The 27,999-nt window shown below is 44.3% G+C and overlaps 1 protein-coding gene across 2 annotated transcripts in view; it reads right to left on the minus strand.

Annotated features, from left to right (window-relative positions):
- Positions 1–527: 527 nt before the first annotated feature.
- The window catches only part of gstcd (glutathione S-transferase, C-terminal domain containing), a 36,599-nt gene continuing 9,127 nt past the window's right edge, over positions 528–27,999 (minus strand). For both annotated transcript variants that reach the window (XM_084465597.1, XM_084465598.1), the window contains exons 6-12: positions 14,982–15,097; positions 13,333–13,377; positions 12,701–12,829; positions 7,760–7,893; positions 4,400–4,430; positions 3,173–3,242; positions 528–970 (exon numbers count right to left, since the gene is read on the minus strand). In XM_084465597.1, coding sequence (XP_084321723.1) covers positions 771–970; positions 3,173–3,242; positions 4,400–4,430; positions 7,760–7,893; positions 12,701–12,829; positions 13,333–13,377; positions 14,982–15,097 — 725 coding nt within the window. In that variant the 3' untranslated portion in view covers positions 528–770. The remainder of the gene's footprint in view (positions 971–3,172; positions 3,243–4,399; positions 4,431–7,759; positions 7,894–12,700; positions 12,830–13,332; positions 13,378–14,981; positions 15,098–27,999) is intronic.

Below are 27,999 nucleotides of genomic sequence, written 5' to 3' on the forward strand. Positions count from 1 at the left end.
TCTCTTTCATGTGCACCGACGCTCACAGGAGCTACGGGCATGGGGCAGATGTGTCAAATGTTTCTCTTGGAAATCATTCCAAACCCCTTTGGTAGAAACCATGTATTCGGTCAGTCACCTCCCGATAGATTGGCTGTGCCGGCTGAATTCAGATGAGCTGAAGATTGGAAAAGAAAATGCCTATTGGTTCTCTCCCTCCTGGTTTAATCAAGTACCTGTTATATATCGTCACGGTGACAGGAGAGGCCTGTTAAGTGTCACTATACCAGTCATGCAAGCATATATCTTTTTCCTATTTTGTTTTATTTAGGGGCCACGGAGATTGTGATAAAAGCAATAATGCAAGATGCTTAATTTTGCCCTCACGTGTCATAAAATATCAATTTTCCACATAAATTATAACATGTTTAGTTTGATGCTTTTTGGAATATTGAATATTGTATCAGTCATCATTGCAAATTCAATCTTTAATTACACAAATTACAGAATGGGAAAAAAATAAAGTAAAGATGTGGGAAGTACAATTATGGCGATAGTTTATTCTTTAAAAGTCCATTATAAAACAACTGTGAAAGAAATGACCCTGAAAGTCTGTCAATTAACAGAAGAAAGAAAAAACACATGGGCAGCATAGTCATTTCCATGGATATTGAAGACACCCATTCTTAGTGATCTCATCTCTGCCGCTGTACGACACAGAGATAAGCTCCTCTATCTGACATGTACCGTCTTTCAAAATCATTTCCTTGAGGGTCCTGATTATGCACGGATCAGTCTATATTGGCAGCCCGTTCTTCTTGCTCTGTGGTGCTGGTGATGGCGGGGGTGTTCCGTCTCATCGCCGTGCCGACCAGCATGTTGTTCTTGGGAGAGCAGCTCTCGGGCTCCATGGTCATGACGCGCACGCTGTAGCCGCTGGCCTCAGCACACCACGCACGGTCCAGATCCACCAGCCCCATGCACTGCTTACCTGGAAGGGATGCACGTGAACACGATGAACCCGGCAGACTTCAACAAACGTCTGAACACACACACGAGAGACGGACACAGACTCAAATGATGTAGTAACAGCAGTGGAAAGGAGAAGGGTTAGGGCTAAATAAGGCTCTTTAATTAATGATGGACGATGGGACAAAAATTGAAATGTGCCTCGACAATAATGAAAAAAAATACCATCTTTATTAAATAAAAATAACTTGATACAGCACGTAGCAATGGGGGCCCTCACGCTTACCCCCCTCCCCATGCTAGCCAGGCTGTCACAGCCACAGCTGGTGGGCTCGGAGGAGACGAGAGCCCAGCGGTAGAGGCTGGGGAGGGGATCGGAGGAGGACGCGATGCGGGGCGGAGGAGGCCAGTTGAACTGATGGAGAGGTGAAGTAGATGTGATGCGCGGTGGCAGCTTGGTGTTACAGGGCTTCAGAGTGATGGGGCCCTCGGGGATACGCCCCGCACGAGAGACAGGGACACTCCGATAACACAGAGTTATCACCGGGTGAAGAGAGGGACACTCACGCCACGTCCTCGGCAAAATGTACAAAAACCCACACACATGCATACATACACTGATACGCACGCACACAGTGACGCGTGCACACACACACACACACACGCACGCGTACACTGACGCGCGCACACACATGCACACATACACTGACGCACACATGCACACCCACACAAACACACCCACAACCTAGCACACATACACTGATGCACACCCACACACCCAAACAGAATCACTCACACACACACACACACACACACACACCGACAAACACACCCACATCCAGACAGGGGAAGCCTTTAGTATCCTCTCTGTCTCGCAACCAATGAAATCAGAATTCCTGCTGCAGAACCAAAGCATTAACTATGTCCCAGACGAAGCCTCATACTTTTCATCTTCCACCTCAAATAGCAGTTGCGTTATTCATTACGGACCCGCGTCTGCGTCGGATTTGTTCACGTTTCCATTTTTCGACAGGAGGCGAGCGGCCGTCTCAATGACGGGCGGCGGCACTATGAATCTCATTCCTTCTGAGTGGAGGCAGACGCACCGTGGCCCGTCACGCCTCCCACACCATTACAGGCTCCAGACATACAGGAACCGTCCGCGCTACCAGCATCCTGGTGTTCACATTCCGCCAAATGCACTCTTCTTCTGCACCCGCTCCCCGCCTAATTATGCGAAGGCATACCAAAGCACGGACTACGGATGCGGCTTTGTGATCCACGTTGGACCGCGGCGTCTTCCTTTGAGAAGGTCGTTACTGGAGGGGTCGGCAGGAGTTTTGCCTGCGCTCATCTCTTTAGTTAGGTTGTTGCGATACAAACTTGTTGAAAAATAAGGACGTCAGCATCTCATCTCAGAAATCTACTTTTAGCTTTGTCTCCCAGAGCACATGGTTGCACCCCCACATGCATGAGAATGACAATTTCTTTTTCACGGATAAATAAAGTTTCTGGGAGAGGCACCGAGGCAATCCAGTCAACAATTTAAACCACACCAGTCAACAGAAAAAGGCTGCAGTATTGAGCAGTGCATATGAGCCATCGGAAAACCCTTGCAAAATCACATACAAGTCATTATTTATACGACAATAATACAAACTCTGGATGATATAATTGCAGATGATCTGCAAGTGATAAAGTGAAATGATTGCAAACAGTCCATCTCTCCGGGTTTTCTTCAGCCTGACAATTTTATGGCACTTTTCCCACCAGTTACACTGTGAGAACCTTTTGGGATCAATAAAATAAAAAAAAGTACTTTTACTTTCCCCACCTTCCTATTTACACAACCAGGGGCACTCTTCATCCATCTGCCAAAGTGAAAGATTGGTTGGGTAATAGCTGGTCAGATCGGTGCCGCACACAGGAGTTTTAACTGCCTAGAAAGTTGCCTTGTTTTGATCTTGCTAATGCATGCTGGGTAACATGTCTAATTCAACTTCATAAAGAAACATCTATAGCTCTAGGCTTTATCAACCTTGCGGCCACCTTGGCACCACCTTGGTTCCAAACGCTAGCTGGGAGAGGGAACTGAATGCAGAATTCCACATTCGGTTCCACCACCCAAATGGCCGCTAGGTAAATAAGTGAATAAAGCCCATGGAAGACATGACGTTACTGTGAGGAGGCTGGTTTATATGTAGGTACTATGGGAACCAGGTACCTATGAGTCGTCTCTCAGGAGGAAGCTGGGCAGCGGTCTGGTCTGCGAAGCGGCAAAGCACCATGTGTTCCTGGAGAGAGAGAGAGAGGAGGGGGACGAAGTCGTTCATTACGTCAATACATTAAAATGTCATCTGCATAGAACAGCGCACCATACTTCTTCTCTTGTGGGTTTTTTGGAAGAAGAGTCATAGACAAAAGTCATGTCCAGTCTTCCCAGCTCATTAAAACATCATCAATCAGGGTAAATCATGGTAAAACGTTTCAGCGTTGAAGGCCAGGTCCCCTCGAACGCAGACTTTGTGGGCGAGGTTGGATATCTCATGTCCTATTATGCCTGGGATGCTTTATCTGGCACACATACAGCGCGTTAATCTTGCTCAAAAGGAGACAAATCCAGAGAAAGTGAGGAACAATGTAATTGCATCATTGGTTTCTGTTAGCAGCAGGCCAGGTGATTGAGTGTGTTAAGACACACAGAAGACACAATGGCCATGTAGAGCCCTAGACTAGATAATCAGTACATGTTTGGTGACATTAAGACAGAGACGAGAGACGGGGGGTGATGCACAGAGGCGAGGTGTAAAGCTAATATAGATAATGTTTCAAGTCTTTTTAATGGGATATGGATTTATTTTTGATTTATTCCAGTTGTAGCATTTGTGGTGCTTGTGTATTTTCTCTTCTCCTTCCGCGTCTCCTCATGGAGGATTATGGTGAGACAGCGGGACGAATGCCCCCGGGGGAAAAATAACATCTAATGTGTTACAGAGAGTTCCTCGCCGTGTTTCTTTGGGCACAGGGACAACAGAAAAGTAGAGGTGATTGAAGTTCTCGAGTGCCAGCATGAGGTTGCTAGTGCTAGGACACACAGAACCCTTTGAAGTGATGAGTTTCTCCAGCGGGCAGTGGCAGGGCCCATTCATCACAAGTTTGAGGTACCCCCCCCCCACACACCCCTCCCCGTGTGCCCCCTCCACCAATGACCTGCTAGTCTGAGAATCCATGGTGGCACCTCAGAACTTCACCAGCTTTCTCACAAGAGAGAATAAAAATAATAAATGAGAAGAGAAGGGGTTAGTAAGTCAAAGGTGTTAGTTAGTCAAAAGGAGACAAATTTCACATCATTAGTATAATAATCTTTAGTTCATTATACGTTGAGATAAAAAAAAAAAAATATGGAAACATTTGAATATATATGATACATTTGTAAACACATTCTACCTACCTTATAACTCAAGGTGTCCTGAAACTTGTTGCTGCAAAAAAAAAGAAAAAGAAGAAGACTAAACAATTGTGATACATTTTGCTAATATTTGCACAAAATATTTGCATCGCATATGTGTTTGCTTGGAAAGGCTATCTCTATCCTGGAAACAGTCAGACAAACAAAATCCTTCAAAAATGAATCACAACTAACTAACGATGGGGACTAAAACCGATTATAGAGCAGAGTTGCTGGGCTTGATCTTGGATCTTGTTCTTATAAAAGCCAAAGCTTGTTTGAGATGTTCACAATTTGTTAGAGAACCTTGTGAGAATGTTTTGAGCCAATCAGACCCGAGTTTGGGTTAAATAAATATGAACATGCCTGTGTTTGTAGCCCACAATTCAAAACCAAGCATGCAGTGGTAAGGCAAGTTACTGATGGCACTACTGAAGCAGACGATGCATCCATCTACATCTGTGGGTCCTCACTCATTAGTCCGGACCCCCTTGGGATTGGGTAGAGTCGTAACAATGTAATGCTTATTTATTAATGCAATGTTTAGTCGGTTGAATCATTATTTTTTGTTTTTATTGAGGTGGATCTTACAGTATTGCAGTGAAAGTTGCAGTAGCACTACGAAAAGGGTCTAGTAATAGACCCTTTTAGAGGACTCATTAAAGAAAATATAAAAATAACACTCAAAACATAAATTAGTAAGTTCTGCTCTGGTCCTTGTTTCAATCATGTGTGTTTTCCTTCAGTCACAGACCTAGCCATCAAATTAATTACGTTTAAACCCCTAAATTTTACGTTTGCCCAAACAAAAAATAATTCACAATTAATGCACTTTATGGCATTTCTTCCTGATGGTTGTTTTAGGTTACAGAAGACACCAGCTCTGTTGCAATGGAGGCTGTGGGGAGTTTGTCACCTGCCACACTGTTAAAAGGCGAATAAAGCATATTTTTGACAGCAGTTGATTACTATTGACAAGAAACTATGATAAATTTAACATGCTGCTACCATCGATACAGTCTGTTTCAAACTTCATTGAGTAAGTTAGGGCTCACAGCAGGCTAAGTCAAGTTTAATGTTCTAGATTTTCACAAATTGAGTCTCAAGTCTCCATCTCTGCTATGCTGGGAATGTGTGCACCTGGCAGGACCTTCAGAAGGGGGTTTGGAAGATGGCCTCAGGGTGGGAAAGCCTCTTAAAGAAGCAGAAGGAAAACTGAGTGGGTCAGGTGCAGAGAGGGTCCTCCTTAATAGTGTAGCCCTCGGGGATGGAGAACTAAACCTGTATTATTGTACGACCCTGCGGCATGGTCCCCTTACTGCACCCTCTATTTTTTAGGAGTTGGAGGGAATGCACTCTTAGACATATGGGGAAAAGCTACCTGAAAATAACATGTTTTAAAATATTTGCAGATTATTTTGGGTAATTTTGAGGCATGGTGTTCATCACTCAAAATTATTGGATTTCTTGGTTGATGCAAGGTTTTATGGCTTTCAAACCCCCAGCTCTTTTCATGAGCATTATAAATTCAAATTTGCAAGCGTATCACTTCAGTGCTTGAAGCCTTGGCATTGGTGGTTTGAACCATGAGACTAAAATGGTGCCCTTGTGCTACTCTTTCTCTTACAAGCCCATTTGTAAAGAAAGCACTGTCATAGCAACCAACCAATTTAATAACATACGGTTCCTTCTCTCTAGGACTATTTTAAAAGAATCAAAGCAACTTGCATTGTTAGAGTTCGAAGAAATGGAGTTCCTTTCTCATCTCGATGGAATTGATAAGACTAATTTCCCAAGGTCCAATGTTTTTTTTCTAACAAACTCGAGCTGTAGGACCCATAAATCACACTCACACACACACACACACACACACACACACACACACACACACACACACTCTCCACTGAGACAGATAGACTTAGATTTTATTATCCCTTTGGGATGAATCCCGCGAGGAAGATGCATGACCACATGAATTTCAAACTTCAAATGGCTCAGTTTATGGCCAAATAATAGGCATAATTCACACATGGAATAGCGTTTTCTTCTCCAACTTCAGAAACACTGAGTCGTCATGTAAATTGTGGACAACTTAAGACATATATGATATGCGGACACGGTCCTGTGGCCGCAACTGTGGGTCTATTTAATGATATGCGGCAATAAATTAACAAACATCGTTTGTTACCAGTATTGTATACATTATCGTTAACAACTTGTGTTCACCGCTTACCGCTATATCAGCTTAGCATGCAGTTATCAGCTTATCAGTTACACAAGATTTTTTATTTTGTTTTGGGAGGCTGGAATATACTTTGCTCGAGTTTATTATTGTTATTATTATTATTTAAACGCATGGCACGGCACGCATGGCCTACTCTACTGTGTCCATTCATGCAGCCCCTATGGAAAAAAAAATGCCAAATGCTATTTCTATGCAGTTTTACTCATATGAACAATCTTTGACATCATAATATTGTGTTTGTGCTGTGTATAGCCTACGTGTGTGTAAGCGTATGTTGCAGTTCCAACCTGCCATGGCACGTCAAAATAGCAACACCAACTGTGCTATCCGCTAGTGCATTTAGACCAGGAATTGTTCGGTCAGTTGCGCAATTGTATTGGCGCAATGTTTTGAACGGTAAAATAGCACAAAGTATCATTTGCGCCGACACGCCTCTCCAGGTGCAAGTGTAGTGGCGCCTAGTTGCTGCGGGGGAAAATCAGCTTTGCGCCGGGTGCAAACTAGCAACGATACATGCGTCGGTGTAGAAAGTCAATTGCGCTGGGTGCAAGATAGGGCCCCTGATGTTAATGTAAGGAGCTACACTTGTTTTTTACCTGGCCGGGGCAGGGGAAAGAGAACCCCTGATGGCAATAGAACTGTACAAGAATAACTAAATAATTATTGTGGCGGTCCCTAATGCTTGGTTAGGGATCGACGTGTAGGGAGATTGGTATGTGCTCACATGTATTCGCTTTATAGAGATATTTCAAGCCCATTTTGAGACTTTTTGGACCGGATAGTGAGGACAGATGGAGTGTGGGTTGAATGACATAAAAATAAATATAACCGTGGTCGATACAAGGCACATAGGGCAGTAGCGGGCTGAGGTAGCAAGCCACGATACAAGTTGTTGTGTTGACTGGTAGTGGTGGAGGAAAAATAACAGTAAACACAAAAAAAAACTAATCACAGGCTATCATGCACGCATATAAAAACAGTGAGAGAAAGGGAAACGTGGTACGAGACGACAGCCAATAATAAGTTGAGTGTTTGTTTGCTGTGGCCCGAGCCCAAAAAACACAAAAGAGACATCATGCATTGTGTGTCACTGTCGGGTACGAATAACAGCCACGCACCTTCGGGGGAAGGAGAACTTGAGGGTGTTCTGGACGAAGCCATAGCAACAAGGGCTGACCACGAAGGCCGCCCGGGCCTGGATGCAGTGCTCCACCACCATGTCTGTCGCCACACCGCAGGCGTGCAGCGCCACCTGCCAAACCAACAGGAGAGGAGAATAAACACGCCCGTGCAGACACCCAGACCAGTATGATGTTTTCAATCCATGAATAAACACAGCGAGCACTCACTTTGGTCCGAGGCGAGTCGAAAAAGCCCACTAATTAAATAGTTACGGTGAACTTACGATTAACTCTGCGCTGGTTGAACCCACCCTAAAACCCTTCCTATTGATTTTACCTACGGGAGGAGCAGAGCTTTAGATCAATTATTTGGTGCCGATGTTATTAGGAGCTATTAGGTGCTGGATCAAAACAGTATCTAGTGTTTTCTGTATTGGCACACGGGCCGCCATGGATTCCCACTGCGCACGGTAAACTGTGTGTGACGGCTGCCATCTTGCTATACATTAGCCTTTGGCTAGTAACGTGTTCCATGATGAAGACAGCACATCCACTCTTTTTGCTTGGCTGGATATATAGTCATGTACCCACAAAGTAATAACATGGAGACATGAAAATAGAGCACATTCATTGTGAAAAATGTGTTACTGTAACTACTTTCATTTCAACCTTACTAGTGACCGGTATGAAAATAGCAGTTCAATTTCACCCTAATGGGTTGAGATTCGGTCGAGCCGTCAAGCCGTGACAGCGAGCTACACGGCGGTTTAGATCGGACCGGGACAGAAAGAACGCACTTTCCAATAAAAACGTCTCACTTCACTCCAACCTCACTGTTTGAGTGTATTTTTTTAAGTTAACACAATATGACACAAATTACTCACTTGGAATTACTATTATTTATATGTTAAAGGGGTAGTTCAGGATTTTGGACATCGGGTCTCATTTCCAAGTGAGCCAGTGTGTTACTTATCATTGGAGACCATTTTCAACACTTTTCATTCAGTCCTTCTAGTTGCAGAAATCGCTGGTGCTAGGCTAGCACAACTTGAGGGGAACTGCTAGCCTGCCAATAAAAACTGTTTTACCCACTCCAAAATACACCCGATGCAAACCAATTATAATGCCTGACTATCGATGTAAATGTCTGTGTTGATAGAATAATATTAGAAATAAAACTATCCTTGTATCGCAATGATCACATTACATTTTGGGGGACTACTTTCTCAGCAGCGGCGGAATTTCACTTTGCTCCGGTGTAGCAACCAATTCACTACAGCAGAAAGTAAACAGAGAAGAGCACTCCAGGTAATATCAGTCTGCCGCTGCCATAGCTTGCTTCCAACTACAGGAATTATAAAATAAATGCAATGCGATGCAAGGGTACGTTTATTTCTAACACAAATTCTATCAACACAGACATTTACATCGATAGTCGGGAATTATAATTTGTTTGCTTCGGGAGTGGGTAAGACTGTTTTTATTGGCAGGCTAGCAGTTCCCCTCGGCTTGTGCTAGCCTAGCACCAGCGATTTCTGCAACTAGAAGGACTGAATGAAGTGTTGAAAACGGTCTCCAATGATAAATAACACACTGGCTCACTTGGAAATGAGACCCAATGTCCAAAATCCTGAACTACCCCTTTAATGAATATGAATACATGAATAAACAATGAGAAAATAAAGAAAAGAGAAAATGTGATTATTTTAAATCACCAAATACATTTTGATTCAGTACCTTGCTTGCCCCATTAGTTTAATAAAAATAAAGTTAAGATGACCCAGCAGAAAAAACTGTTTGTGTAACTCTCAAAATGAAACAGTGGTGAGCTTCTCTGAAGCTACCACAGGTGTCTGGAATGCTTTGGTTGTGCCAGACACCTGCTCAAAGCAAATAACAAAAAATGACAGTGTTCGCTCAAAATTGAGCAACTGTTTAATCTAATTATCTTATAATTTGTATTCCTTGTCTAGACACTGCAGGCACATGAAAGAATAACTATGAATCCATTTCTTTGCATTCTGAATTTGAATTTCGAAAGTGGAGAAAATGTTTTCATACGATTACCGTTACATTATTATGGATATATTTTGCAATCCATTTGAAAAAGGGGGGAGGGGGCTGGGGGCTGGGGGGATGTCACGAAATATGAGCATTGAAAAATAATAACAAGGCATTTATTAGAGTAATTGTCCCAGCCGTTCCTATTCCAGCAGAGATGATTTGATTATATTCTATGTTGACTAAAAGTAAGTGGTTCCAATAACCACTTTAATTCCAACTAATTAATTTTTTTCCCCATTCTAATTCGTGGTATTAAGTTTCATTTAAAAGCTGAAAAGAGTCCCAAGCAGCCACAACACAACGAAAGCCTACATGTAGCCCACAGAGTGCCATTGTTCAATTCCCTCATTAACATGGCTGTGGTGGGACTATTTGAAAAAATAACTCTGGGAGAAAAAATGTGCTACATGGCACTATCTTCCATGACCTTAGCCTCGTAAAGGTTTAGATTTTATAGATTATATGTAAATTGAAGACCAGAGATCCATATGCAAATGTATGGAAGGAAGGGGGCTGGAAACGGTAAAAATCGATTCATCTTGTGTCTTTGGGTAGGTGTGACCAGGGCAAAATTACTTTCCGAATGAAATTCTGCAGTAACTACACTCTGATTGCATGCTTCATCTGCAAGTTGTTTCCATATTTAATTAAGTGAATAGCTGTCACGCTGACTAATACAACCAAGCACAACTCTAGCTTTATTCTAATGGGTCAGTTTGCTGTTTATTTTCCACTTTATATTGGTTATAAAATAAATATATAATGCACCTTTATACATCTTATCGTATACAGTACATCCCTATCTCTGCAGACTATAGTTATACCTGAAATAAGTAAGGCAACATCGTATTCATACATTGTCGATACGGCAAAATCATGCACCAAACCCAGATCCCTGAGGTGCTTTGAGATGTTCAAAATCTCCAATAAAAGTGATCAGAGAAAAAAGCTGTTAAAAGATACAAAACACAGAGAGGGGAACAGCAGTGAGAATCAATTGCGGGGTATCAGACCATTAGTACATGACGACACCCATAATGAAAGTCAATGAAATTCAAAGCGACTAAAATCCTCCGTGAACTTCACGGTCCGCCACCCTGCTCGCCCCCGCTGTCTCGCCGCCGTGTCAGTGTTTTACCTCACGGGGCCAAAAGTACGACTTCCACCCGGCTCAAGCAGCCCCTCCCCCTCCCCCCCCCCCTCACTCTGACATGGCGACCTCGCACATGGTCGCCACGAAGACGTGATTAAACAGCAGACGGCGACACACCTCCACCCAATTAGCCTGATTAAACTAGCGCCGCTAAAAATGGCCACATGCATTATGCATGCGCAGGATTTAACAGCAGCGTGATTGGTGGCAGGCCTCAGGTGAGAATAACTCTGGAGCAGTAGCGAGTGCTAGGATCCGCCAAAGCCCCGCATCATGACTCGAGATAAATCTAAAGAATGATAGGGCACAAGGTTTTTTTCCAGAAGGAAAGAAGCAGAGAGTGTCGGCAATGGGGTGTGTAGATTTGGAGGGGTGTGCGTGTGTGTGTGTGTGTGTGTGTGTGTGTGTGTGTGTAGATATAGAGGTGTGTGTGTGTGTGTGCAGATGTGGATGTGTGTGCGTGCGTGCGTGCGTGCATAGATGTGGATGTGTGTGTAGATGTGGATGTGTGTGTGTGTGTAGATGTGTGTGTGTGTGTGTGTGTGCGTGCGTGCGTGCGTGCCTGCGTGCATGCGTGTGTGCGTGCCTGCATGCGTGCGTGCGTGCGTGGGTGCGTGTGTGTGTGGGAAGGTGCGTGCATGCCGGTGTGTGTGTGTTCAATGCCAGCTCTCTCTCCGGGCTGCGAGCCTCCCTCCCGCTCACAATGGAGCGCAGGCTTTGTGCAGCTCTCCGTTGGCCGAGCGGCGCAGCTCTGCAGAGCAGTGGATGGAAACTAACGGATCTGAGAGCTGCCGCTAATTGCAAAGTCTACGTATACACAGATATTCCTATGCTGACACTGACGCATTTTATCCCTTTATACGTACTTCCCAATGAACATTCCCGGGTGCTTTACGAGCGGGGAAGAATACACAGACGCAGTTAAAGACGCCCCGGCGTTAGCGCAAGTTCGACGAGCCAAGCGGGCGGGCCACACTGTGTTGACCCCCCCCCTGCCTTGCAGTGGGGAGCTCAACTCTGAATGCGCAACTCAACGTTGGAAAAACAAATATATCACTGATCTTCTGAGGCTTGGGGCAGCGGGGCAGAATTAACGGTCGCTACGCTCTAGGGTTTGTCTGACCCGGAGTCACCGTAACGGCTTCGGAATCGCCGAGAGGAAACAATCATTCACAGCTAAACATAATTGGAATAACACGAGCCAAGGCAGAGTTCACCAACATTTTCTACCTTGATTTTAGTTTTTCAAGCAGCTGGCAGTTGCTTTTTATCTGAAACCCGCCGTTGTACAGCCACTGCTGTGCAGAACCTTAACGGGGGAGGATAAATTGCACAGTATCAAATTAGTTTGAGTTTAATTTAATACTGCTTATCGAGTTCAACCTTAAGGGTGAAATCGTCTTACAGTTGCGAAACCAAGTGGGCTACTCCGCAAACCACCACTGATCTGCTCTTGTTCGGAGAAGTGGAGAGTAGTGTGTATCCCTATCATACACACATACATACACGCACACAGTGTATACTGTATATATGTGTGCTCACTCGCCGTGGCATGCTAAGCCCCCCGCCTTATCAGAGAGCGATCATGTGGCGTTCACCTGCATACACAAACCGGCAAACTACGGGGGGGGGGGGGACTCTATCTCTGCTTCTGTTATCGCTCTGCATTCTGTGTTATAGGGTTTGTCTTGCCGCAGTGGTCCGTGGCCGCGGCCGCTCACCCCGATGTGGAAGGGCCCGGTGAAGTAGTCGAGGTTGGCCTGGATGAGGCGGAGGTTGGCCAGGCCCAGCTCCTGGCCGCGCACCCGCGCCTTGTCCAGGGACTCCTCTTTGTTCTCGATGAGGATCACCTGTGAACGGGAGCAGCGGTGACCTCCGTGAGAAAGCACAGGAATGTAAAACACCAAAAGAAAAATATGACAAATGCGAAAAATAGCCCAAAAAAGTATGGCTACAATTCAAGCCTCTTTAAACTCAAACCACTTCACCCCTTTTAGTTCGGCAATGGGTTTTAGGCAGCACTTATTTTTTATTTAGAGCCCTTTACTTCCATATTCCATATTTCTAATACTTAACAAGTGTGTCTACAGCAGTGTTCAGGTCCCCTAACCTCAGCCAGAACATTTTAATCTGACACAATAGCACATGCCCCCCCATCTCTGTTGATGACTCTGAAACAGTCTGATGGCTCCCTGGAATGGAGCGACATTTTTCTTGCTTAAAACCGCCGCGATCTACAAAGGCAATAAAAAGCACATCTGGCGACCCGGCGAGGGCCCCGTCAAAGAAATCCGACCAAATGAGTTCGTATTTGGCACCGAGGTCACATGCGGGTGTTTTTTTTTTTCATTACCTGGCATCCTGGGAGTGTGTAAGCCAGAACCAAGCCGACGTGGCCCTGAGTGGGAGAAACAGATGAAAGTCACAGCGAGATACAACAGACACGTTTGTTCAAAAATAATAATAAGGTGAAGGATCGGAGAAGGGACGGCGCTGGGGCAATCCCATGGCCGGTACACGGCTGAGCTCTACTGTGCTACTGTGCTGTGCTCTGCTGCATCTCCACTGCCTCGTTGCCCCCCCCCGGCGGTGCGGTTCGGTTTGGCGCGGTTTGCTGATATTGGCTTTTCCATGGCCAAAAGTCGGGCAGGGTCCCAACATAAGCGTGCCGAGCCGCTCCTATTTTCGGTAGTCCTGTCGCGCAAAAAAAGTTTGCCGTCCTTCTTGGACATCCTCCGTTGTTGCTCTTTGTTTAATGTGTCGCATTCTTCTTTTTTCTTCTTTTTTTTTTGAATTCATTAGCAGGCTTCACCGTGTCGCGCTGCTATGATGTCACGATGCTTACGTAAGCTGCCGCGGCTATCGCCGTCTGGCTTAAACCCCGCACTACCACGAGGGTAGTGAGTGTCGGCGGTGGGTTAGGGGTCCAGGGGCTTCCACACCTCTTCTTCACCCTCACCAACCTCTTGGCCCCGGGGTTCGTTAACCGCTATCTATTTCAAAGTTCAGGCGGCTATTCACCTCTGCAGCCTTCCAACGCACTGATGATCAAAGGAAACAGGCGGCACGTGTAGGCGTCTATGTATTTTTAAATAGATGTAACATATGAGAATGTTCTGGCGACCCCCCTTGTCTAACTCTGTTTCGTGCTGCGGCACATGACCCATAGGTTGAATTCCATACGTCTAGAAATTCAAGGTACTCGTTTTAGACAGTCACGTTCTAGTCCTAGTGTGGCTAAGTGGCTAAGTGGCCTAGTGTGTGTGTGTGTGTGTGTGTGTGTGTGTGTGTGTGTGTGTGCGTGCGTGCGTGTGTGTACACATGTGTGATTGTGTGTGTACGTGTACACGCGTGCGTGCTGTGTGTACACGTGTGTGTGTGTGTGTGTGTGTGTGTGTGTGTGTGTGTGTGTGTGTGTGTGTGTGTGTGTGTGTGTGTGTGTGTGTGTGTGTGTGTACGTGTGCGTGCTAGTGGTGGATTTCATGATTTGTTTGCTTGAATCAGTTTGCTTCGGTCAGTTCGCCAAGAATAATCGTTTGAATTGTTTGTTCGTTCGTTCAGTTTCCGTTTCCGGTAGTGGTGAATCGGTTCTCAGCTGAGTCGTTCAGACTCAGCTCCTCCCTCATTCTCATTCTCAAACGAATCACGAATGCACGTTCTCAGCTGAGTCGGTCAGACTCAGCTCCTCCCTAATTCTCATTCTCAAACGAATCAGGGTCGTGCAATGGTGCAAACGATCATCAATCAACACAACAATACAACATTAACCAAGTTCCTTTCACCACTAACACATTCAGCGAACGAACAGCGACTCACGACTCGCCACTCATCGACTAATGGGTGGGCCTGGGAGTCGAGTCTCGGAGAACGAACGAGACGAACGAGACAAACTGAAACAGGGAATCAGGTCGGTTTGTTCTTGTTAAAGAGTCGTTCATTCTAACTGATTCGGTCGCGACGACCAATCACTAGGGCGTGCGTGTACGTGCGTACTATACATACCCCTCCGCTGCAGAAATCGACAATGGTGTCTCCGGGTCTGGCCAGCTCCGTCACCATTCCCACCAGATTATTCAGCTGTTGTCTCTTCCTCAGGGCGCGGTCGGCTGACATTTTCCCTGTGGAAACACACACACACACACACGTATAAAGCCCTTATTTTTCCGTATGCTGACAACATTTTTAAGAATTAAACGGAAATGAAACGGAAGATTCAACATTCTGGTATAATAAACGGTCATCTGGGATTTTTTTCCCTTTCATACACTAGTAACTTTTCTACTGAAAGAAACAATACACAGCAAGCACAAAATATGTTTTGCTTTTCGTGGCTGCCTGTCATACAAAGCCGGCATATCCCTATACTATAATCATTCCAAACTGTGGGAATTAACACATATGCCATGAAAATGATATCATAGTGTGCATGAAAGGTCTTACTTTATAGTGACAGTTTTACACATGACAACTTGAAGGCCAATTATTTAGAAAGTATACATTCCCACACACATTCCCATTTCTTCCAGTCTTTCACACCATCTCCAGAGTAGTGCTACCCGGTGCGACCACATATCTGCAGTCATTAACAGACTGTTGATGCCTGGTGGTTATTCAGTCCCGGTGAATGTATCCCTTTGCTCAACCATTAAGTTACCTTCTGACACAGCACAACAACACTTAGGCAAATGATTAGGGGACACACAAACACACACACACACACACACACACACACACACAACTGCAGAAAATTTCCCACAAGCCACAATAGGAATGGAAACCATCATCACATCAAGTGCTCTCTTTGGGTGTGTGGGCAGCATATGCAATTGGTATGTACGGCTCGAAGCCAACACATATGACAAGCATGCAGCCACATCCAAAACCAGCATCAGCGCCCGTGTCTGTACCAGTAGATGTAGCTTGAGAGGAATGCTTTGTTTGTAACACTGTACAATAAGGGAACATTAGTGAACCATTCGTTAACATGAGTTCACACAGTAATAAGCCTTATTATTTACCATTAAAATAGGGGTTACTCGATTCAATTATGAATGAATGAATCGCTTAGTTAACATGAACACCGTTACCTTAGTTCATTAGTAAATGACTTCTAGACCTTAAGTTAATGGTTAACAGTTTATACTTATTACTGGTTAACTAAAGTTAATTTAAGGTAAATCAATTTCCCCTCATTTTTAAGTGCTACTGCTTTGTTTACCCCTCCTATGTTTGTGTCCACATGGTTGTCAGTAGGGTAAGATGCAGGGGTTCATTCAGTCTTTTCAAATGTATTTCTGGAAAATCATGGCCAACAATAGGGACAGAAGGGTGTTACAAAAATAGCCTTTATGCTCCTAGTGCTGAAAGAAAGTGATGCATCTTGTTCATGTCATGTAAGTATGTAAAATAATACTCAAAGAATAAATACCACGTTTAGTCTTCAGGCCGTTTTACCACACGACTGTGTGTGTGTGCGTGTGCGTGTGTGTGTGTGTGTGTGTGTGTGTGTGTGTGTGTGTTGATTTATACATTTTTCCAAACTATCTGCGGGCGTTGAATGCCATGAATAAGTGTAACGAAGAGGAGAAACAGAAGGTTGTAAGGTCCCGCGTGTCGTGCATAAATACACCGTACATAAATCTTAACAGTTGCTCTGTACTTTGTGCCGGCCTTCATTTCAGTGCATTAAAAGGGCAACTTGCAGGGAAGGAACAAGCACATTAACCATGTGGGCGTGAGGGGCCGCTACCATAATAACAACTGTTGCAGCACTTCAACACTGTACAAAGAACAATGTCCTAAACTGGAACATTGTTTCAATGAATTCTCAAATGTAGCTGTCCTAAATAGGGAAAGAAGAAGGGATGTTGAAAGGGACTAGGGTGCACCCTTACAGTTCCAGCCGAAAGATACTGGGCTCCATCCCCATTGTCTGCACACTTGCCTGTTGGCATCCTTGATCAAAATGCCCCCTACCTGCCCCTTAATGATGTCTGACCATCATGAGAAGAGTCTCTATATGTATGTCTGTCCCATTTTCTAAACAACTGTTCATCAGATCGTCTTCACCCTTGCCGGGTGCATAGCTGAGGACTCAAGGAAGTGCAGTGACAAGTTTAATGTTTTTTGGACGAACGAGGAATACGGTAGGCCAAGCAATCGACTTGTTCCGAACAGGCACAATTTGAATGTTTTGAGAGGTCTGAACTCACTGCGAGTCGCTTTGGAAATAAGAGTAAAGAAAGCAACTCATAATTTGGCAATGAGAAAAGAACTCTGCTATAGCAGCACAATCAGCCGGTTTTTATATAAATATATATACATTTAACGCTGATCTACATCAAACCACACTCAATATCACTTGTGTTGATGGACATCTAAATGTCCTCTAAGCAATGTTGCTCCTCAGCCTTAAGGGAGAGATGGATCAAACTTAACTACTTCAACATATGTCTGGATGATTATAAGTGGTCTGTGATTTCTATATTTGCTCATCATTATTGAGAATGTAATAAATAATACATGATTATGCATCTGTGGGAAATTGATCAAAGGGAAAGTTGCCAGGACAAACACCCAGGATGATTTTAGCAGTTTAGCATCCAGCTCTGCAGTGGAGTGAAATATATTGCTTGTTTGGCAACTCAAGCGAAAACGGAGAGATAAGTGCAAAATACAGAAAAAAATCATCCAAATTATTATACTACGAAAGTCTCGAAAATGCAAAAAATATTTTTTTTCGGTGTGATACAAGTCACAAATAGCTTTCCTTTTTTGTTCTTTTATGCACTAGATTAAAAATTAAAATTGTTCAAAATGGTATGGCTGCCTTCAATGGATTATACCTGAGCGCGTGGATAGTAGGTCTGGGTAAGGTGACAGAAATGGTGCGGGGAAATCCAAAATCATAGTCAAATAAATGGAGTGTATTAAAATATGGCTACATTACTAGCCTTAAAGCTTGACAGTTTAATCAATCATCAATCAATTTAGATTTTTCTCTTCAACTGGAGGCAGCCTGTTTATATAAAAATAAATGCAAATTCAGTTTTGTGATGATACACGTTTTTTTTTCACGGCTTTTTTTTGATAAAAAATTCTCAGTCTGTGTTTATTGAGCAGCCTTAGATAAAGGATAATTGCATTTCTACTGAAGCAGCCTCATTGGTCGCCAGCTATATCTTGTGGGTGGACTGGTGGTCGTCTCTCATGCTCTCATGCTTTGCTCTCCCGGTCCATATACCATTCAGGGATAATCTAGAGAGACGGCAAATTATTGACTTCATTAAAATAAAACCATAACACCACTATGAGAATGTATATGAAATTAAGTTTTGTTTTGGGTGGCGGCGGGGGGGTTAGATGACCATGTGTTTCCCTTGTGACCGACTCTCTTCAGTGATTCCATCTCACCAATGGTTCTGTTGTTCATTATTAAACTATAAGCCATTCCTGTTCTCTCTCTGCCGCACATCTGAGACGCTCATCAGTAAACCTGTGGTTGTTGCTTCGCCTACATGTTGGCTAGCGATGAGATAGCCCAGGAGACAGCATCGGACTTGTTCCCACTAGGTATTACATAAACAATAAGAGAGAGCCGGGCCCTCTCCTCCTGGTAGACTAAACAGTCTGGGTGCCATCTTATAGACCAACGTCTTCCACTGCTACAATCCAAGCTGAAATTTAGGGTATAAAGAATACATTTATAAAATAAACTGTTAAAAGTACAATATGACCTCAAAGTTGTAAACTACAGTTTGTGAATATCTAGTCTGACTTCAGAGATCTAATGGTCACCATAGGCCCAAACCTCTGCCGTTTGTTTATCACACTTTCAGGACAACCCCTTGCTAGTGTACAATCAAGCCAACTCCATCCTCCACTACTTTCCTCCCCATTCTTTCTCCCCATGTTCCCCATTCTCCAGCCATGGAAAAACACTAACTCTGCTCCTACCGTTAACCTATGCAAAAATCCACACATCAACTTTACAGCAGGAAAATCTATGACATCAAATCAGAAGCAACATCGCCAGCCCTGTTGACATTTAGTCTTTGTTTACCGCACCGACCAACCCCCTCAACTTGCCTTCTGCGAGAGAGAGAGAGAGAGAGAGAGAGAGAGAGAGAGAGAGAGAGAGAGAGAGAGAGAGAGAGAGAGAGAGAGAGAAAAAAAACTGTGCAAGGTTTGTCCATCAAGGGAGCTGTGAAGGGTCTATTGACCTAACCCTAACGAGAGAGAAAGAACGAAAAAGATCAAGAGCGAGAGAGCGAGAGTGAGAGAAAACTGAGAGGTTTGTCCATCAAGGGAGCCGTGAAGGGTCTATTGGCCTTTGGTTCCTCCACTGCGCAGGTTTACACAGCGAGCCTTTCTGGCTCTGTGTTGCTGCGGCGGTTGTTGTTGCTGCCCGTTGCCTGTGGCAGCGAGCGCTGATCTCTTCCTTACAGCCTGCAATGCTGCGAAAATTGCCCGAGGCCCTATCTGTCGGATGGATCAGATGGATGGAAATGTAAACACACAGGCTGAGGCGCAGGGGTCTCTATAGTTCTTTATTTGGCCATCCTCCATCCCCACAGGGGGGAGGGTTGCGCAGGCTAGCATAACAAACAACGCCCGGCTGCTCGGGAAGCAGTTTCTTTTGTTAAAACATATGATTTCCTTTTTGTGTTATCACGTTTCCCTTTACAATAGGGTACGGGAATATAAGCATCTCTTATCGGAGCCGCGGTTCTTTCAGCGCACGCGTCCCTCGCCAGTGAGGAACCCTCGGGGTGGAACGTCACAACAAGCCCCCGACGGTAATCACTTTGTTCCTTCTATAAATGGATCCTCCTACTCGCGCCCCTTCTTAAATCGTTCCCCGTTCTCATCGGGGCACCGCTCATTCGGAGCCGTCAATGTCTCGGAGCATGCCCCCCCCCCCCCCCTCTTGTCCTCTGGCTGGCCCACCTTTGTAGTCCCGACCGCTGGGTGTGGGCTTCAGGCTGCAGCCCCCCCCCCCCCCCCACCTCCCCTGCCCCGTCACTCCGCAGCAACACCCCCTAGAAACGGTTGCGGAGGGAGGCGCGACCAGCTGCTCCCGCTGGGTTCTTTTCCATAGACGCCCGTAGTTAGGCTTTCACGAGCACCCCCGCCCCCCCTTCCATCCCGCCGCCACTCACTGTGGAGGAAGAGAGATGCCACGATTCGCCAGCAACTAGAGTCCATAAGACCTAGATCTCCCCCCGTCCCTTATTTATGAGATAAGAAGAGAGGCCCGCGTTGGACGGGGAAAAGAACAAGCATGGAAGAAGAAACACTTTTGGCGCGCACACACACACACACACACACACACACACACACACACACACACACACACACACACACACACACACACACACACACACACACACACACACACACACACACACACACACACACACAATACGATGGCGCTCTCCTTGCAAGTCACGCACTGAAGACGCTGATTATTGATCCATTTTCTTGTATTTATTGGCAGACATGGAAGGGAAATGAGTATGATTCCTTTTTCTTAAGGATTGTTAAGTGAAGAGAGCTGCGAGAAGGCAATTTATAAATCGATCTGTCTCAGTCTCATCGGTGTAGAAAAATGGTTTGGAAATGCATTTTCATACCGACTCAAATCAGTCGATTGTCTCTTGTTTCTCGTCTTATTTTTGGGGTTATTCTTGGATATCCTTAAGGAGCAGGTAAGGGTTGGGCATCTTGCTCTTCATCAAGATGCAGACATTGGAATAGGAACCAAGGACTTAACACTCATACCACTAGACCAGTGGTTCCCAAACTTTTCTGGCTCACGGCACCCCTAAACATATTTGTCTCCATCCACGGCATTAGCCTGGTTCCGCCCGCCTCTGTACTTCCCTTCATTTCCCTTCAGTACTTCGGTCTGGGAGTGCTGTATGTTCGAACGATTTCTTTTCCCTCAAGTTTGTCCCTCCAATCAGCGAACAGGAGGCGCGGCCTGAGAACAGTGACGTAGTAGTCTGAACAGTTTCAGTTGTAGTCAAACGAATACCAGGAAGCAGCAGGAAGACCATGGAGAAAGATGCTATTCGGTCTGTTGTGGAAACTGCCGAATATAGATAAATTAAAGACGGAGCAGGAACAGGCTTTGCTTAGTTTTGTTGGTGGTCAAGATGTTGTGGTGCTTCTTCCCACGGGATTTGGGAAAAGTTTACTTTTCCATCTGGCTCCGTTAGTGGTGAAGGAGTTTGCTAAGCATGAAATACGTCACGACCAAACGTTAGCGATTGGTTAAGGCAGATCCAGAGTGACACTGGGCAGAGCCAATAGGTTTTAAACTTCAACAGCACCCGCCTTCAAGTGAGAAATTGTTTGTCTCTATAGCAGTTCTAGACCATCAGTATGAATGAAATGAGTACGAAGGTCTAGTTAGGACTAGGCTACCACGGCACCCCTATTTTTTTTATTTTTACTCTCAACCTCCTTTGTGCCATATTTGTACTTCATGCCATTTAATTTAACCTTTGTGATATGATGGACAGGCCATAACTGCTTTTATTATAGGCACTACTATGAGAAGGTGAGGTTTATCTCATTTTTGTTTTATTCAAATGAACCACTCTCTTTAATTCAACTAATTTAATAGAACTTTTGAGAAACTAGTGAACAGAATATGAACAGAAACATCAGGAATAGGCCTTCAACTAAAGTGCATAAAACATCTGTCCCTCTCACAACTGTATCACAGCCAAAATACGTATTTAGGCCTCCCACAATGGTAATAATTGAGAAATTGGCTGGCAGTAACAAAAAATATCAGAAACAAACCTTCAACATAAAGTTCACAAAAATATAGTTATACTCGCTGTCTCCACAGACAATTTATCAATTTAATGGGACACATGTGCCTGTGTCTGACTGCAGAGTTTGTTAATGCGAGGAGGGATTGTGGACAGTGCAACACGGAGGTCCTGTTCAACTGACAGCCTTTGCCTCAGTTTATTCCTAGGTTGAAAAATCGTTAATGTAAGTGAATGTGAGAAAATAATTATTTTCTGGTCCCGTTTGAATTGTGCCATGAATGTCAACATATGTTGTCTGTGAATTTTTAATATAATTTTCAGGGCTCTCAAGTTTTGAACTGAGTTCAGAGTGAGATTTTGCAGGGTTGCCAACTTTTGTTTTTTGGCCGGAGTGAGGCTCTGTAGAATCTTATAATGCTTACATCGTGGGCGGACGGGATTTGATTCCTGCCTATTCCACTGTTAAATAGCGGCGCAAATTGGTGGGCACTATCCTGGTAATTTCTCTACGTGAGAAATAAGTGTGGCGTGTGAGCGTGTGAATGGGTTGAATTGCATGTGTCTCACGCCGAATGCGTGAGACTTGAGAGCCCTGAATTTTTCATGTTAAGAGTTTGACAGTATATTGTATGATTCTTCGGCTAGCAGTTGTGGAAAACACATAACGAGAAAGACTACATGTCGCCGTGTTATGGGCTGACGTCACATAGGCGACATCTTTCTCGTTATGTCTTTTCCACAACTGCTAGCCGAAGAATCATACAATATACTGTTTTCACTTCAAAGCAATTTAATATTATTGAAATTAATTTTTAAATTTATATTATGATTTTTTTTTTATGTCATTAAATTATCAAGCCTTGGACCATTCCGCGGTACCCCTGAGCATGCGTCGCGGCACTCACTTTGAAAAACCCTGCACTAGACCATACTTCCCCTCCTCGTGGATGCCATCAAAAATGGCGACAATAATGATTCAAGCGCTGTAACCCTAATGACGTGTGAAGCTGACCCCGGCTCCCTAACACAGAACCCAGACGCGCAGCTGACAATTCAATTTAATTCCCACATATGGCTGTGAAACACGCCGTTTGGGACTCCGGATGGTTACACAAACAGCCATATAGGTGAATTTATGACTCACTTCTGGGCAAACCACTGGAAAATAAACTGGAGAACACTCGACCCATCAGCCATAAAAAAAGAAAGGGCGAAGAAAAAAACAACCCCATGTGATCGTTTCTTTCTTTGAACCCAAACGGCAGGTGGCCGTCGGGGACCTCTTGCTAACAATGACGTGTCTCGGGGTACACCGTGAAAGGGAGGTCTGTCATCGGCAGAGCGAATCAAATGGGTCGGACCCAAATTCCTGTGCTTCCATTTCTCACTGTCTGACACTGGAATGATATGATGGATTTTGTTTTTTCTATTTTACTGCGATTTAATTCATAATCAGGTGGAAAATATCCGCGTACACATGGAATCCAGCTCGTCTGTACTTCCCTTTCAGTAATGCTCAGGCTTCAACACACGTTGCAAAGATAGGTCTATTGGCGATGTGCAACACAGGCCGGGCATTTGTGTAGTACTACACAAATGCCAGGGCTAAACCAGACGCTTCTCAAATGTCAGAGCTAAACCAGACACTTCGGTAGACCCTCCTTAAATAGTAGAGATATGACAACCTTCGGGTTCTGTCACTAATCACTCCATATGCAGTGTTCCTATTGCGAGAAAATCCGTAAATTAGAAAAAGAACACATTTTGACATGCCAGCAGCCTCGTAAATCCACAATGCACTTTGGCTATAGGGGCTTGGGGAGTAGTCGTAGTCTACTCACAGATTACGACCACTGCCTCGTTTGACAAGAACAGCCGTGTAGCCTCCGTTAACCAGTCCAATCTGGTCTGTTCTAGCAGCAAGGAGCCCAGACATGGCCGATGCCTCTGGCTTTCATACAGTCCCCTTTCTTCTTTGAGAATAAACTCGCTACCCTCAGCGATAACTGCGTAGCGAAATGGTCACCAAAAGTAGTGTCTGCAAATCTGTGAAAAGGTCTTTTTACTTTCTCTTTCTCTGAAAGCGAGGGGTACAGGATCAACATCCAGCGTAGAGAATCTTCCATTTAGTGTTCTAGAATGCACCACTGGCTAAGCAAAAGTTAGCGTTGTCAGGTTAGCGTTGCCAGGCTAGCGTAGCCAGGCTAGCGCTCCCAGCCACCAGACCAGCTCTCTATTCCCGCAGCTGTTGTAACGAAGGGACAGTCGCAATTAGATCTCCCTTGTAGCATATTTTATCGCAGTAGCAAACTGCCAAATGACTAGCTAGCTTTCAAGTTAATAATTAAGTCTGTGATGTATATTGTTATACATTTGATCTGATTTGAATACTGGTTTTATTAAGTTTTGTTTGTTACAGTATATTGCCTCCTGATGTTGAGAGGGGATAGCAAAAGACCTTAAAAAATAAACAGCACACTAGAGCGCATCAATGGAGGCGTGACACAGCAGCTATTGATAAATTGCAAATAACCATGAAGTACAGTACAATATATTACACATACTGGAAAAAAATAAATCAATATTAGAGGTTTTATAAAAGTGTCAACATGTTTTAGCCTGTATTATTCCTTTAACACAATTTTAATGCGCAAACACAAAGGTGGACAAAGTAAACAAAGAGGAATCAGAAATATCAAGCATCAGCTACTCAAACAAAAAAGCAAAGACCCTTCCAAAACAAGATAATCCCAGATAAAGCCCAAAATAAAAAATTAAATCGATAAAGGAAGAACGCGAAAAAAGCCAATGGCACTCTCCCAAGTGCTGAGAATGCATGAAAAGAAGTACTTTTGACCAGGTATTTCTTTATCATCCCTACTTCAATAGGTAAATAATCTTTTATTCATAGGGTGCGTGCGGTAATAAAGCCAGGTAAGTCAATCCGGGAGAGATGCTAAAGCTCAAAACACACACTGCGTACCAGGCCGTGACAGCCCTTGACTGTCCACTCTGCATTACAATCACACTTTAAAGCCCCTTAGGCTGGGAAACTTGAACTGTCTTCAAGGGAGAGCCAGAGAAAATAAATATAACACACCAAAGAAAAAACTGTTGGTTTTAAATTCTGCTTCGGCTCGCCCTTAAAAAACACTGGAGTCTGCTTCATTATGAATCGAGTGAAATTGAATGAGCAACATGGGGTAATCCAACAGCGGGACGGAAAAAACTGGCTCCAGGCGGATCCCAGTCGTTCCCCCCCCCCACCAACCTTACAGATCACTGCTGTGGAACCTCAAAGGCGATTATTGAGCACAGCAAAACAAAATAAAATATAAATATCTATCTATCTATATATAAATATCTATCTATCTATATCTATATCTATATATATATATAATCTATATAGATATCAGTAAATAAATAGTGTGGATAAATATTCATGAAATGACATTATGGAGACGCAGAGAGTGTGAAGACGCTAAGTGGCTTTGCATTCAAATCGCAACATCGCCGTAAAATAGAGAGTGGCAGAGCGGAGTGTCTCTGCTGGGGAGGGCTTCAGGTGTCTGGAGTGAGGGGTGGACACAAGATTACCCATTACTACCTATGATTGGAAGTAACTAAGAAAGGCAGGAGCGGGTTGTAGACCTCCCCCCCGCGCGCACGCACACGCACACACACACACACACACACACACACACACACACACACACACACAGTTTCAATCATTAAAGTGTTTCAATCCTTTCACTTTAATGTATGGGGGGGAACCCTGTGGTTTAGGACGGAGGGCCTGCTCCATGGAGTATGCAGTGATGATAGATTTCTCAAATCTCAGCATGGGCAACAATAAGTGCAGAATAACAATTTGTTCAATTTGTATTTTAATTTCAGATAAGCCTTTGTGGATGCCCAAGCGTCAGAATTCTCCACATTTCATTGTACTGCGCTCATACTAATATGATTGTGCATCTTATAAATACAATAATCACACAATAAACACAAGAGCATAACATTTTCCCCCTCTATTTAAAGACAACATGAAATGGCATTAAGAGCTTAACATCTTGCATATTTCGGGATTTTAGGGCAGAGCCTGCAACAATATGATTAGACCAATCAGGATTGGATTGGTGACATTAGGATAGCACCGATTGGTCAAATTAACATAGATCAGGGGGTCTCTAGGGGGTTAGGATTGGTTGGCGTATAAGGCCTCATCTCCTCTAAGTTGGCATGGTGTTTAACAATAACACTACATTCGCAATACATTCGTCCGTCGACGGATCTCATTGACTTGGGGCGCTCTCAAAATGCATTGTGGGTCCGTCCGTTCTGTAGGCTCCGTGGCCTGCGTGAAACGATTAGAAATTTTCAAGTGGGGAGCGATTTGATTTGCTGCAGGCTGCGTCTACAAAGACTTCTCCCCCATACGTCAGACATGCCCTCAGTCATCCGTCGACGGATGCATGTAGTGTGAATGTAAGGTAATTGGGCAATAAGCGTGGGATAAGGAACTATTTTTAAAAGGTTTCGTCTTCAAATAGATCACATCATCTAGCTCATATTTCTATAAGTAATGAGTCATGCAGACCAATCAGGAAAAAATATCATTTTGAACTGGTCCAGTATTGATCAAACTGTCTTAGCCACCTGTCAAAACACCCGTCAGGAAAATCATCATCAATCACCTTTCCACTGACTGGCTCGGATAGGGGCTCCGACAGCATGAGGCGTCTAATCCATACTCTGCACCAACCCTGGACCATCTGGAAGCCCAGTTGTCACAGGAACTACAATGATACAACCAAAAAACAACCAGAGATTGCATTTGGTTTGGTTGGTTTTATCTTTACTTTTAAAATTGCAAATCTTAATCAAAACGATATATGCTCTGCATATATAGAATGATAGACATTCCTTTATAGCTCAAGTTATATTCACTTGTCATGGCATTCAAGTCTCAAATGCCATGACACGTGAATATAAACACTAACAATGACAACCTTTTATGTATATTTTATGTGTACAGCGAAGGCAGCAATGGGGTGAATGGGGGTGAATGCAGCAATGAATGGGTGAAGACGACCATCCGGCTAACAGAGCAATTAGCATTACATTGACTCAGAGGAAACCTTTATCGAACGCAGTAGTCAGTTGTAACACACACTTGTGTTTAAACTTTGTGCAGACAGTATCTTGACAACTGGCTAAATATCCTACGCAGGACCGGTTTGCATTTGAAGCCCGAGATGATCATTTTTATTTTAATCCGCCGCGACGCTTCAACTTTGACACACACCGTTTTGCGTCAGCGAGGTTTATTTTCGAAACCGCTTTAATAACCACCTGTGTGTCACAGTCAAAGATGCACCGCAGGAGACAGGAGACAAATGGATGCCTGGGGTTCCTCGGCGGCGTTTCAACCGCCAACCGCCGGTAACCTCAGAGACAGAATGGGGAACACAGCTCACATCTCCTTGTACCAAAACAAGCCCCCGGAGCAGCTCACAGCACAAGACATGACAAAACACAGCATCTACCTCAAGGTGTCCTTCTTCACAGTTTCTCCCAAAATATTGTGATTTGACTTTTGACTTCCCCTTTCTCTTCTCATCCCTCATTTTCTCTCTCCATACTCCTTTCTTTAAATTCCTGTTTCCCCGCCTCCCCGCCCATCTTCTCCATTACATACATTGAGCTTTATTGAGGCTGCAGCTGCATACATTAAGAGACTTGTTGTACACAATGGTCCCAGTCATTACCTGACTGCTTATCTCGGGAGGCCGTGGCGACACACTTTATTAAAAAAGGTTACCAGGCTCCTCTGCAGAGCTAAACAAACCGTCACACAGAGTGCTCGTGCGTGTGCGTGCGAAAAACCCCATTTGTTTTAGTTTTTTAATAGATGTATTGTGCATCCCTGTGCTCCCGTTTGCAGGGTTTTTTAACGAACACGGTTGCAGTTCTCAAATCTATTTCTGTGTGTGTGTGTGTGTGTGTGTGTGTGTGTGTGTGTGTGTGTGTGTGTGTGTGTGTGTGTGTGTGTGTGTGTGTGTGTGTGTGTGTGCGTGCGTGTGCGTGTGTGCGTGTGAGAGAACAGGGGGAGGCCCACACACTCTGTGCTGGGGACAAATTGTGCACCTCTTGTCTCTGCGCCGCCCTAATTGCTGCGGCGCAGCAACACAAGGGCCCACCTACCTTCCAACCCTGTGCTGCTGAGAGGC

This window comes from Micromesistius poutassou (assembly GCF_964030765.1).
Source record: "Micromesistius poutassou genome assembly, chromosome: 3".
NCBI lineage: Eukaryota > Metazoa > Chordata > Actinopteri > Gadiformes > Gadidae > Micromesistius > Micromesistius poutassou.